Raw genomic sequence first — 13,351 nt, 5'->3', positions numbered from 1 at the left:
GCTTTGGTTTCGATTTGTTTCGCGTATCAATTTAACTTTCTATGCCAGAGTCTCTTCTATACTTTATTTCTCACTTTAGGAGCCTTGGTGAATACTTCTTTCACCACCACGTTGACCCTATCTAATATGAGTATCCACATTTAAAATGATCGTTTGCATAGGGCGTGGTCCACTAGTACTGAATAGTTTAATCGCAAAATCAACGCAGTTGATCTTTTACATTCTATGCTCGTGATTCACGCTATGAAAACAAAGGTCTGATTTCACACAAAACCATAGACCAGAAACAAGCCAATGGTGCAGGCTTTAGTAAACCAAGACGAGATTCTTTATCGCTTTTATGCCAGAAAAACAGTTCAAGCCAAAAAAAAAAAAAAAAGATATAAGGCCAGAGACACAGTTGCCGAATTTCTGCAGCAACCGAGACCCTAATTAATCTGACTTTACAATTGACTAGGCTAAATAAAGAACAAGATACATCAATATGGAAGTCCATCTTGCTATAACAACCGCAGTAATACCACGGTCAAGACACAGTTCGCCCATGGCACAAGCATGCGAGATAGAGATTTTTCGCCCATTTCTCCTGCACCAGAGAATCGGACATGTTAAAAAGTAGTTCTTCCTCGTAGCGAAAAAATTTCATTTGCATAACTTAGATAGCTAGCATTGTAATAGGTTCCCAGCTTGTACCTTTACATGCACGCTTGGAAATTGGGATGTGCGCAGAGTTTCCTGAGTTTCATCACCAGGTTTGCGTTTCGGGATGCTCAAAACCAGGGCAGATTGATCCCAAGTTGCTGCTGTGGATGTAATACGATACCCACTATCCCATCGTCTGTGAATTCCCTCACTAGGATACATGAAATCAAGCTCCACAACCTGAAAAATAAAAGTTACTAGTGCAAAAGGAAGACGTGATGTAACTCACGGGCATTGCACAATAAAAGTAATGGCAAAGTATCCTGTCCTATTAAAATCCATTTCAGATGTCATGCTTGTTACGATCTAGCAAACACTCCTGGAAAACAATTCAGCTACGACATGGGCCATTTAAAAAGAGTGCCCATACAATTCCATCAATCTTAGAAAAAATTTCAGCTATCATCTAACTTTGAACTGAACAACAGGAGATATTGCCTGCTTCTCCATGCTCACCCAAATAAAGGGAACTTGTATGGGGGGATCAAGAACTTCAATTAGCCCAGCTGTCATTACAACTCACACACTGGCACTATAAGCTCCTAGATCCCAAAAGTCTATTCATTTATGCATAAACGTTCACACTATAAGAACAGAACCACTAATCAGTTCCAGCATTTTCCCACTATAATAGGAAAAGATCATATCAGGAGACTGCAAATGCATTATGTGAGAGAGAGAGAGAGAATAAGTATCCAGTCAGTATGGCTCCACCTGATCACTGAATCCAGCATTGCGAGACATCACAATACCCCACCGACTCCCAGCTGTGGCCATGGAGGTAACATGAAACCCTTCTCTCCACTTCTTGTTTATCCATTTGAAAGGAAAAGACTCGCTGACTTTGTAAGACTGCTGAGTGTACTGGGTACCTGAAGATAGTCCCTCTATGAGTAATTTTCTAAAAGACCTCATCATATCAGGAAAAACATTTGAGTTCTGCATGCTTTTTTAACAGGATAATGATCAAAGCAACTATGGGAGAAAACAAACCTTTAGACATCACAACTAACGAGCTTCCATTATTACAACCAGCAACAGAACTAATGTAATAATTCTTTTCCCATTGTTCCATAATCCATTCCTACATATCAGAATTGTCAAAAATTTGATATTAGCGTATCTGTTACAATCTAAAATATGATGGGCATCCCAAAGAGAAAGAGGATGATTAAATAAGTGAATAGCGAAGCAAGAGTGTGATAAATGAACCTTGTGTAGAAAGAAAGGTGACAACTCATACACTTGGCTTGAAAAACCAGTTCCAGCATCCATTATAAGGGCCCAGAGATTAGAAGACGAGGCCACACAACTTATTAGCAGACCATCTGCAATTCCTCTCTCCACATGTTGACCTAACCTTGCATCTGCTACATTGTAATGATACCTGCACATAAAATGAGGTCACACACTGGTCAGCAATGTCCCGTGGACAAGAATTTTTCTTTTGAGAAAGGAATATCAACAAATTGACATGTCCATTCATTTCATTGGATAGAAAATCTCTCCCTGAGTAACCTTCTTTCTAATCAGAATCTTCAAGATACAACCAAAACCTACCTCTGCTTCATGGGTAATCTTGCATTGTATATTGAAATCCATTGGGTAGCTGGAACTCCCAGGCGAACCTTCTTCTTTGGTTGGCCATCATCTTCTTCCTCAACATTCAACCTTCCTCGCTTTTGGCCAACCTGGACAGCCTAGAAATTGTGATGCTAAAATCGATATTATAGCTGCAAACACCACTCACAGTTAATTTAACAACCAATGGTTTACCTTTTGAGCACCATCAGTGTTTATTGGCCTCACAGAAGGATTTGGACCAATTAAACCATCAAACAAAGATATCAACTTTGAGTAGTTGGGCTCTTCATCGAACTTCATATTCACTACAACCTCCAGAAACTGTTTCAAAGGTGGAGGGCAGAAGCAGCATAACATTTCGGGAGAGGTCGCCATCTTCTTTTTGCAAACTAGGAAAGATTTGTTGTCCCCCTAAGAGAAAAAAGCAATTGTGTATTCTTAAATTAAGTTTAAAGGACCATAAAGTCTGTGTAAAGTGGCTGCACCTGATAGCCTTGCCAGGGTAACCTCCCTCGATGTAGAAATATTAATGTGTAAGCGAGAGATTCCAGATCATCTCTTCTGCTAGCTGTTCTCCCCAAGTGAGCATGAACACTAGCATACCGTACCGTTCCCCTGGAAAAACACAGCAAAAGAACATGGGAAAAGATATATCACATTGCATATACTTAACTAAAGCACCATCCAAGGGAACAAAAAGAATACAAATTTACCTAAACATGTCAGGCCGTTGATCATACTCAACATGACGCCCACTGGAACCATCCTTCCACTTAGTTGCTGTAAAATTAAATGTCAGAAAACTACTTAACAAAATGAAACACACAGCTTTCAATGATATTGTTATTAATCATGCTCACCCAGTCCCAGGTCAACAAGAAACAACTTTTTCTCCTGTTGTGTGGATGGCTGACCAAGCAAAAAGTTCTCTGGCTTCACATCTCCATGTACATAGCTAGCACCACAATGTCAGAGAATGGAAAAGTGAAAACCAACAACTAATTACTCCTCTTTTAACATAATCTCCAATCCAATTTTCAATAGAGGAAAATCCAGTTAAGTAAAACATCATACCCCTTTGCATGCATCTTCTCTAGGATTGACAATGACTCGACTGCAATACAAGCGACCATTTCAGAAGACATCCTGCACGATACCATCAATAATAAGCACAGATTGACAATGAGAAAATTCTAGTCATTTTGAATGTTGAGAATAAAAAATTCTGTCTCCATAGGGTAAAGAGCATCCAGCCTCAACTCAACAACACAAGATATAAGCTGCTACTTCAACTTCTCATTCGCAAAGCCTCTGTCTGGCTGGAGAGCAAAGACTCATGTAAATCAATACAAGCAAGCAAGAACAAATAGGCTGCAGATCATACCAGGAATGATCTGAACAAACTACTGCTCAGAAACATGACTAAACACGAGATACAGACTGTCAGTACCATGCTGGATTAACCGAACTGCTCCTCAAAGAGAAGCCAAGTGAAAAGTAAAAATAGAACTGTCAGCAAAGCTGAAGAACAAATCATGCTCCCCAAAACACCATAAGAAGTTCGCATTACGCGGTGCATAGTGACTAGAAGATTTCTCATGATCCTTTAAACATTAAGCACTGGTTTTGATGAATTTATTTTAAAAGCTACAGCTATTAAATGGGCACACTCGCAGAATATTCAGAATCTGAACTTCCTCTGATCAGATAGTCATTATTCAGTACTTTGATATGACAGAGAAAAGAAGCCACGAGTAAAAGCATATAAAACCATAAATAAAGATAAAATTACTTACGCCTGTCCAGAGGTATTCCATACATCCCACAAGCTCGGTCCAAGCATGTCCATCACCTGTGAGTAAATAAGTTAGATGCAAGAACTTGTTGTGAGCATACATAAAAGAACAAGAGACAAGGAGACTCGTACCATAACATAATACTCTCCCTGTCTTCCTTTGTAGTGCACCTTAGGCACTCCATAACTACCACCAAGAGCACTGTCAACCAGAGAAAAACAGTTAGGTACATGGCGTGGGCCACAGTGAGGGCGTCGCGGCCCTCGCACTAACTATGGGAAAAGATTAATACTCACTTGTAAACTTGCCATTCATATGGGGGACCATAATTACAGCCCTTGCTATTTCGATGCTCAAATTTCAAGGCTACCTGATACAGATGTCAGCAATGATACGTAAGGAAACACCCAAACAAATTGTTAGCGAAATAAGACAAATTAAAAACCTAGGACAAGATATTCACAGCGCATACGACGCCTTATTATGCTCTCACCTCGATGGCTCCTGGTCCTGTTGTTCGATCACTTCCCCCACTAATACGTCGACCAAGAAACACTTGACCAAATCCACCTTTGCCCAACTTCTTATCTATCTTGTAAGTTGGTGATCCTCCCACTTGTACCTTCATATATATAGAAGAAACAGAGAAGTTAAGATAAATCCCTAATTAGCACAGCAATTATCTTTTTCCTCAATCTTGATCCACAGCTACAGAACAAACAGATATTTCATGATCACTCGACATAAGTCACGTCCAACATCATTATAAGCGAGTTACTATCAAAAAATTGACATAATACTCGTTACAAGTTGTTCATGCCATAACATAAGATATTCACCAAAATCTATGGTTGACAATCCATAATTACGCCGCCGATATCATAATTCGTGCAGCCTCTAGATTGCGAGAACAATTTAATTTCTTTCCTTTTGATTAGGTAGCGGATCTTATTCCACCCGAAATGCTCAAACATCAAACAATCAACGAGTGGATTGTCAATTTTAACTCAATCTAAACACCCTTCATTATACCGCATTTCTACTTAATTATATGTAAACTACAATGCAATTAAACAATCAAAGATATCATAACACCAAACTACCACACAAAAAACGACCTTCTCAGTATCCATATGTAGCACCATCCAACCGTACCCAAAAACTGGGGAAAAAAAATTAACGCCCAAAAGAGAAAAACATACGCGTTCAGGGAACGGTGCCGTGCTGCCTTCTTCTTCTTGTCCTCCGGCCTTGTTGGCACTCAACCCGCCGCTCTCGTCGCCCATCGCTTCTAGCTCGACCTCCTCCTTGTCGCCCTCCCCGGCCCCGGCCTCCCCCTCCCTCTCCGACGCAACACCAGCCCGCCCTCTCCTCGCCTTCTTTCTCGTCGCCGGCTCGTCAGCCCCCAACTCCCTCTTCCTCCCCACTCCCCCTCGCCCTCTCCCTGGCGACGGCGGCGCGCGTCTTCACGTAGTTGTTCCCAGCGGCAGCGGCTGGCGGCTCCGGTCGCCCCCGCGGCGGCGGCGGCGTCGGCGGCGGCGGCCCCGATCGCTTCCTCGCTAGCGGAGCGCGGCCTCGGCGTACACCTCTGCGAAGCTCGGGCATCGTACGGCCTTGTAACCCATGCAACTCGAGCAAAAGGCCGGTTCTTGTCTCATCATATACCTCGCGCAGGCTAAGCTCCGGAGCACTCCGCACTGCTCATGGTCAACCGGCGATCGGCGGCGAGCTGCTCGGAGAGGATCCCTCCGGAAGTGAGGTCGCCGATCGTGCAGCGCCGAGCTATGGATCGATCCGATTTCGACCTCGTCGAGCTCGAATTCTGCAGATATAGGGGGGCTAGGGTTTGCTGGAGAGAGAGAAAAAGAGAGAGAAAGAGATCCGAGTCGGAAAGAAATTAGAGAGAAATTTCACCCGCCGACTCGAATGTTAGGTCGTGTGGGAGCAGGAAGGAAAATGAAAATCGAAATGTGATTTTTTTTATCTTCGTATTTAAAGTGCGAAAATCTTCATTTTTATGACGTCACTATGCACATGTTTTTTCTTCTCTTTTTTTTTTCAGGTCCCCCAATGGCAAAAACCGCAGCCCAATCCACCTGGTCGAGTGTTAACTTTCTCACCATCGTAACGTCCTCCCAGTTTTTTTGTATGTAACTTCTCTTTCGTGCGACGTTATTCATCTCGTGCCGGTGTCGTGAGTCCCGTGATGCTTGAGTAAAATTATAGATTTCTTTTTGTATTTTTTCGACAAATCTTTTAATGGATCGTAACTTCTGGTCTAGATATGTAATTCACCTCGCTGTAGTAATTTAATTGTAGAAGACCCTTTTGTAAGTTTCTTTGTACAACGTGATTTCCATATGGTGATCTCAAGTTTTTTGAAATCCGTGATTTGAAATATTTGGTAGGATCTTTTTAGGTTAACGATAAATTTCTTTCTTATGATTGTTAGTAAGTGCTTACTATGGCCGTTGACATGGATAAACACATAATTAGAAGGTGAAAAATCAAGAAAAACGTGACCCATTTTGATGATTAGAATCGGTAGCAATGTGTTGGCACGCATTAATAATTATCACAATCTTGTTATTGACTTACGATGACACTTGGATAAAAGATATCCGATGCAAGTGTCGAAAAATAGAAATGGATGAATGATCAAAGTGTTAGAAGGCTGAATATATAAGGAGCATCGAGATACGATTACCAGTTCGAAGTTATGAAAAATAAAGCAATCTAGATCGTAGAGCAACTAATATGATTTTCTAACGGTTAACTGCACAAATACTAGATCATAGTGTCCCAAGATAATTGGCACGAAAATTTTGGAAATAAAGGAACATGGATACAGCCGTTGGGAACCATTCAAAAACAGTTATGGCACATCTAATAAAACGAGCATCCATCTTTTAAGAAGCCTCGTGCAAATCAAACAAATTAACTATCTTTCAATTATTTTTACTTTCCCGCGCTGGACTTTCATTTCTTAGATTTGCATTGATCAAATTCCGATATGCTTCTTAATTGTAGTTTCCATATCAGTTTTAAGATTCACATTGTCAATTAAATCTCGGCATATATCTTTATCTTGCATTTTTATTAAATTCTAGTTGAGTTTGTTTGAGTTTGGTTCGTTTGTAATAATTATACTTCTCAAGCCTCATTGTCAATTAAAATCCAACATGGTTTGCATCTATATAGCTTCGTTTGAAGTAAAGTTGTTGATTTCCTTAGTTGCCTAGATATTTCACATCCAAAATCACCATAGAATCTATCTTCTTTAGTAAAAATCAAATAACGACTTTTGACATAAGGCACTTCGTCACAAAATTGCAACAAGATAGCAAGATACCATGTTAATGGTAACTCAAACTAAAAGTTTTGCAACTCATGTGTTCCTAATTTCCTTACTTGTTGCAACTTCTTTTAATTAGATGGAAGTTTGATCGCCTTTGGGTTTGTAATTTTTCTTCAACCAGAGTACATTATGAATAAGAGGACAATCTTAAAACATATCTGATCAACCCCATATCTTTTTTTTTCTCTCTCTCTCTTTTTATCCAACAATAATGGGAAACCCTACCCTTTAACAACTTAGGATCCATTTGGTAATTGACTATTTATGTTATTTTGTTCCCTAGAATAGAAAAAGAATAAAAATCAATTTAATAATGTCAGCTAATTTTTCAATTATAAGGAATAGAATTAAGAAATAGAAAAAAGTATTTATTTATTCTCAAAAGCAATTCATGAATTAAGCAATTTTCTTTTTCCTTTTTCATTTTTTTTTTTACGTTCTTTGACATGTTGCTAACCAAACGAGAGTCGATGACCTTGTCATGGTTGAGCAAGCCATGGCGAGGCTGAGCTCCTAGCCACGGTGAGGCTCAAGCCGACGAGGCTCCCCAAAAGTTTTGGAAATAATTGGCACAAAACTTTTGGAAATAAAGGAACATGGATACACTGTTTGGAACCATTCGAAACAAATATGGTACATCTAATGAAACCAAGATCCATCTTTTAAGAAGCCCTGTACAAATCCAAATTGACTATCTTTCAATTATTTTTACTTTCCCGCACTGGACTTTCATTTCTTAGATTTGCATTGATCAAATTCTGGTATGCTTCTTAATTGTAGTTTCCATATCAGTTTTAAGATTCACATCGTCAATTAAATCTCAGCATATATCTTTATCTTACATTTTTATTAAATTCTAGTTGAGTCTTTTCGAGTTTGGTTCGTTTGTAATAATTATACTTCTCAAGCCTCATCGTCAATTAAATTCCAACATGGTTTGCATTTATATAGCTTCGTCCAAAGTAAAGTTGTTGATTTCCTTAGTTGTCTGGATATTTCACATCCAAAATCGCCATAGAATTTGTCTTCTTTAATTGTTTTTTTAGAGAGTCAAAAAAGCACTATCTCGTTGAAAGGTTCTATACATCTGTCCTTTCTCAATGTATTTCTTTAGACAAAGACTCCATTTTTTCCTCTTTTCAAATGGTAAATATTTCTCAAAACATGGAATGTGAATCAAACCCTTGTTTGAATTGAAATTGAGATACTGATACAACGGCCTCCCATAGGAGTCTGGGCCGTGTCTCAGTCCCAACGTGGCTGATCATCCTTTCAGACCAGCTAATCATCACTTTGGTAAGCTATTGCCTCACCAACTAGCTAATTAGACCAAGCCCCTCTCTTCAACATGTAGAAAAGAAATAAATAAATCAATTAAATTCTGGGAGGCTTCATGAATGAGGTATAGACACCTAGAGTACCAAAACTTGGCACAAAGAGACACTTAAAGTGCCAAAACTTTGGAAATGTACACTTAAGTGCCAAAATCAAATTGCTTTAACGTAACGTGGCAATTTTCCAACGAGGTGAGTGCAAAACAACATCATTCTACACGTTGACGTGGCGAGAAAATGCAAAAACGACGTCGTTTTGTCTACGATGTGTAAATAATTAATATAAAAATTAATTATATTAAATTTAAAACTAAATTTATTTAAAATATTCTAAAAAATAAAAAACTTAAAATTTAAAATTTAAGGGGGGGGGGCGAAGGGAGGCAACTAAGGGATGAGCCATTGCGCCACCGCCTCCACACCGCGCCAAGAAGGGTCGGCGACGGAGTGGGGAGAGTCGGCCGGGGTCGCCCGACCCCTTGTCGTTTTGTCTCGATGTGTAAATAATTAATATAAAAATTAATTACATTAAATTTAAAACTAAATTTATTTAAAATATTCTAAAAAATAAAAAACTTAAAATTTAATAATGGGGGGGGCGAGGGATGAGCCATTGCCGCCACCGCCTCCACACCGCTGCCAAGAAGGGCCGGCGACGGAGTGGGGAGAGTCGGCTAGGGTCGCCGGCCCTTGTCACCGACCCATGACCGGGGCTTGACGACCCCGGCCAATGCTCCCTCCATCGTCACCGACCCTTCCTGGCGATAGCGGGGAGGCGGCGAGGGCCCGTGAGCCCTCGTGCAAATTTGGGGCAAGGGTTGTGGCCTCGCCCGGATCCGGCGAGGCCTCATTGCTCTCGCCGCTGGTCGGCCAAGGGCCGCGACCCCGGCCGACCCTCTCCCCTCCGTCACCGGTCCTTCCCAATGACAGTGAGGGCTCAGCCCTCAACCACCTCCCTTCGACCCCCTTTTTTTTTAAGTTTTTTTTTTTTTAGAATATTTTAAATAAATTTAATTTTAAATGTAATTTAATTAATTTTTATATTAATTATTTACACATCGAGATAAAACAATGTCGTTTTTGTATTTTATCGCCATGTCAACTTGCAAAATGACGTTGTTTGGCAATTTGGTCGGATTTTGGTCGAAATGACACTTAAGCGATCCATTTTACTCCGATTTTAGCACTTAAGTGTATATTTCCAAAATTTTTGCATTTAAGTGTACATTTCCAAAGTTTTGGTACTTAAATGTCCATTCGTGCCAAGTTTTGACACTACTTTTGCCCTTCATAAAGTGCTTCTTTAAGAGTTAAACTTCTATTTATCCATATTTCGAGAAAAAGTATCTCTTGTTTTTCATTTCCTTTCCCATAAAAATGGATACTATGATTCGCATTTTGAACAGGCATGAATACAGCATCTATAGGATAACTTCCATCTTGAAAAAATCAAATAACGACTTTTGATTGAAGGCACTTCGTCACGAAATTGCAACGAGATAGCAAGATACCATGTTAATGATAACTCAAACTAAAAAATTTGCAACTCATGTGTTCCTAATTTCCTTACTTGTTGCAACTTCTTTTAATTAAATGTAAGTTTGATCGTCTTTGGGTTTGTAATTTTTCTTCAACCAGAGTATGTTATGAATAAGAGGCCAATCTTAAAACATATCTAATCAACCCCATATCTTTTTTTTTTCTCTCTCTTTTTATCCAACGATAATGGGAAACCCTACCATTTAATAACACTTAGGATCTATTTGGTAACCGGTCAATTCTTGACTATTTATGTTATTTTGTTACCTAGAATAGAAAAAGAACAAAAATCAATTCAATAATGTTAGCTAATTTTTCAATTATTGGGAATAAGAATTAAGAAGTAGAAAAAAATTGTTTCTTTCTTCTCGAAAGTAATTCAAGAATTAAGCAATTTTCCTTTTCCTTTTTTCTTTTCTTTTTTTACCTCCTTTGGCCTATTGCTGACTAGACAAGAAGCGGTGACCTTGTCATGGTTGAGCAAGCCATGGCGAGGCTGAGCTCACCTAGCCACAATGAGGCTCATGCCGACAAGGCTCCCCCAAGGCCGACAAGGTTGCTAGCTCTAGTCTAGCTAGTCGTCGACCATGGCTGAGGCTGGCAACTAGTTGGAGGAAGAAGAAAAAGAGAAGAGAGAGAGAGAGAGAGTATAATAAAATTATTTAAAAAAATAGAATCATAAAAAATTAAAATTCAAAGAAAATAAATTTTATGAACAAATAAAAACTTATTAAATGAATAGAATCATAAAAAATTAAATAGAACAAAAATGATTAGAATGATTAAACAGACCCTTACAAACTGCGACTATAACATTAGTAATTAGAGCTTGGTGTTACCGCATTTTCACGTGTGTCCACCTTAGTTAATCAAATTTTATGCGTCACTCATAATCTGACTTGCATGTGAGGGGTATTAAAAATATTTTACTCACCCGATGATGATTCTTATATTCTATATAAATAAAAGTGATCTCTCTTCACTTAATGGTTTGAGTTTTTGGGTTGGATTTTTAAACATATCCAAAAGGAAAAATAAAAATTAATTATGGTTGGGCATGAGAAATTTTAGCAGAAATTTTTGTCAGGTATTAGTTTACAGTATTTAAAAAAAATTATATATTTTTCTTTGGGTTAATACCCTAAAAAACCCCAAACTGGTACACTTGTGACAAATTTACCCCAAACTATTTTTTTGACCACCAAAAACCCTAAACTGATATACTTTTGACAAATTTACCCCAAACTGGTAAACTTGTGACAAATTTACCCTCTGTTAGTTTTCATTAAATTTTATTATCAAATTATTAAGTTAAATGACACGTGACAATTGACCGGTATACTAATTTAGGATTTTATGCTCCGTTTGTCACAGTTTACAATTTTTGTGATTTTTTTGTGGTATTAATTCAATTTAGTATAGGGTATATTTGTCACAAATTTACCATTTTAGGGTTTTTTACAGTTAAATAAATTAGTATAGGGTAAATTTGTCATAAATGTAACAGTTTAGGGTTTTTTATAGTCAGTCGGGGTAAATTTGTCACAAATATACCAGTTTGGGGTTTTTCATGGTCAAAAAAATAGTTTGGGGTAAATTTGTCACAAGTGTACCAATTTGAGGTTTTCAGGTATTAACCCTTTTTCTTTTTCTCGAGATGATTGATGATGTGCAAAAGTTAAACGTTTTTAGTCAATATCACAACATGAACAAGACAACTCGTAAATCTCAGTAGAATTTTTTAATGAAAACTTGGATGCATAAACCTATTTTGAAACGAAATGCCGAGAAAATAAAAACGCAGAATTTTGATTTGTTAGATAGTAATAATTTATGAGTGCTTTCTTTTTTCATCTCTAGACTAAGGGCGTGTTTGGTAATGATTACATTAGGAGCGATTCGACTATAAATGATTATTTTTTATTCTATTCTCAATAACTGATTCTGAGTAAAAAAACGCATTTGGTAATTATCCAAAATTTTATATTTTGGAATAGAATTGCGTTTGATACCGTGCCAATTAATTATGTTCCAAATTAATTTCTTTTGATTTTTAAATAATTTTTAATAATTTTTAATAATTTTTTTTATATTTTTCTTTTTCTTTTTTTTTCCTATTATTCTTCTTCTTCATATGGCTGGTCGTCGGATTTGGCGACCCGGCCGACGAGGGCCGGTGACCTCATCGAAGCATCGCCGTCCCTCGGCGAGGTTGGCCCTCGTCGGCCAAGCCTCGCTGGTAGCTAGGTGAGGCTCGCCCGACCCTCGCCGAGGCTTGGCCTCACCTAGCCTCGGCGAGGCCAGCCTGGCCACCGACGAGGCTGGGCGAGCCTCGCCGGACCTCGCCCTGGGTTGGCAAGCCTTCGGCGAGCTTGCGGGACCGCGACCCGGCGAACGGCGGCGGCGGCGACGGTGGGCGGTGGCGGGCGGCGGCGCGGCGGCGATGGACGGTGGCGGGCGATGGCGGACGGCAATTGTGGGATGACAAAAGGGAAGAATGAGAGTTTCATTGTTTTGAATCTTTTTTTGATTCTCGAATGAAGAATCATATATTTTTTTTTATTCTTAATTTTCTTCCCAATCTGTTCTCGGGGAACAAAAATTTCACCAAACGCGATTCTCATCCCAAATTGATTCGGGGAAACAAAAATCGGGAATCGAACACTTTGTTTGGCATGTTGCCAAACAGGCCCTAAATATTTAAATGTAGATTCTAGAGAAGATTTAAGATAGTGACTAGAGAAGAGTTATGTAAGGACCTTGCAATTTTCATTTTATGCACAGCCATTTGATATTCCTTTTCTGCATGTACGTATAAACTAAAGCCAATGTTATCATTTCAATTTCAAATTTCTACAAAAAAAAAAATCACTAGAAATTCACGTCTTTTAAAATTGACGCAATTAGTAAATAAAATAAATTAATTTTGAAAATGTATATATTTAAGAAAAAAATCCTATTAAGGGCTCAAAATGCTTTCATTTTTTCAAATAAAGAAACAAAGAGTTCCTCGTTTCAAATAAGGGTTAAAGTAGCTA

The 13,351-nt window shown here is 38.7% G+C and overlaps 1 protein-coding gene across 2 annotated transcripts; it reads right to left on the bottom strand.

Annotated features, from left to right (window-relative positions):
* Positions 1–244: 244 nt before the first annotated feature.
* Positions 245–6,029, bottom strand: LOC104433796 (casein kinase 1-like protein HD16). Of its 2 annotated transcripts, none has more exons than XM_010046664.3 (16): positions 5,285–6,029; positions 4,576–4,704; positions 4,379–4,452; positions 4,214–4,283; positions 4,083–4,138; positions 3,361–3,432; positions 3,147–3,241; positions 3,000–3,066; positions 2,772–2,901; positions 2,479–2,697; positions 2,263–2,402; positions 1,915–2,089; positions 1,696–1,786; positions 1,417–1,574; positions 694–882; positions 245–586 (listed from the first exon to the last, which is right to left on the bottom strand). In XM_010046664.3, the coding sequence occupies exons 1-16, from the start codon at positions 5,366–5,368 to the stop codon at positions 527–529; spliced, it is 1,809 nt and encodes a 602-aa protein (XP_010044966.2). In that variant the 5' UTR covers positions 5,369–6,029; the 3' UTR covers positions 245–526. The 2 variants fall into 2 exon arrangements, with proteins under 2 accessions (XP_010044966.2, XP_010044967.2); XM_010046665.3 differs by having other exon boundaries at positions 2,263–2,393; positions 5,285–6,027.
* Between the last annotated feature and the right edge of the window lie 7,322 nt (positions 6,030–13,351).

This window comes from Eucalyptus grandis, chromosome 2, assembly GCF_016545825.1.
Source record: "Eucalyptus grandis isolate ANBG69807.140 chromosome 2, ASM1654582v1, whole genome shotgun sequence".
Taxonomy (NCBI): domain Eukaryota; kingdom Viridiplantae; phylum Streptophyta; class Magnoliopsida; order Myrtales; family Myrtaceae; genus Eucalyptus; species Eucalyptus grandis.
Note: the sequence above shows the minus strand (reverse complement) of the source record. Positions and strands in the feature narration are given on the sequence as shown.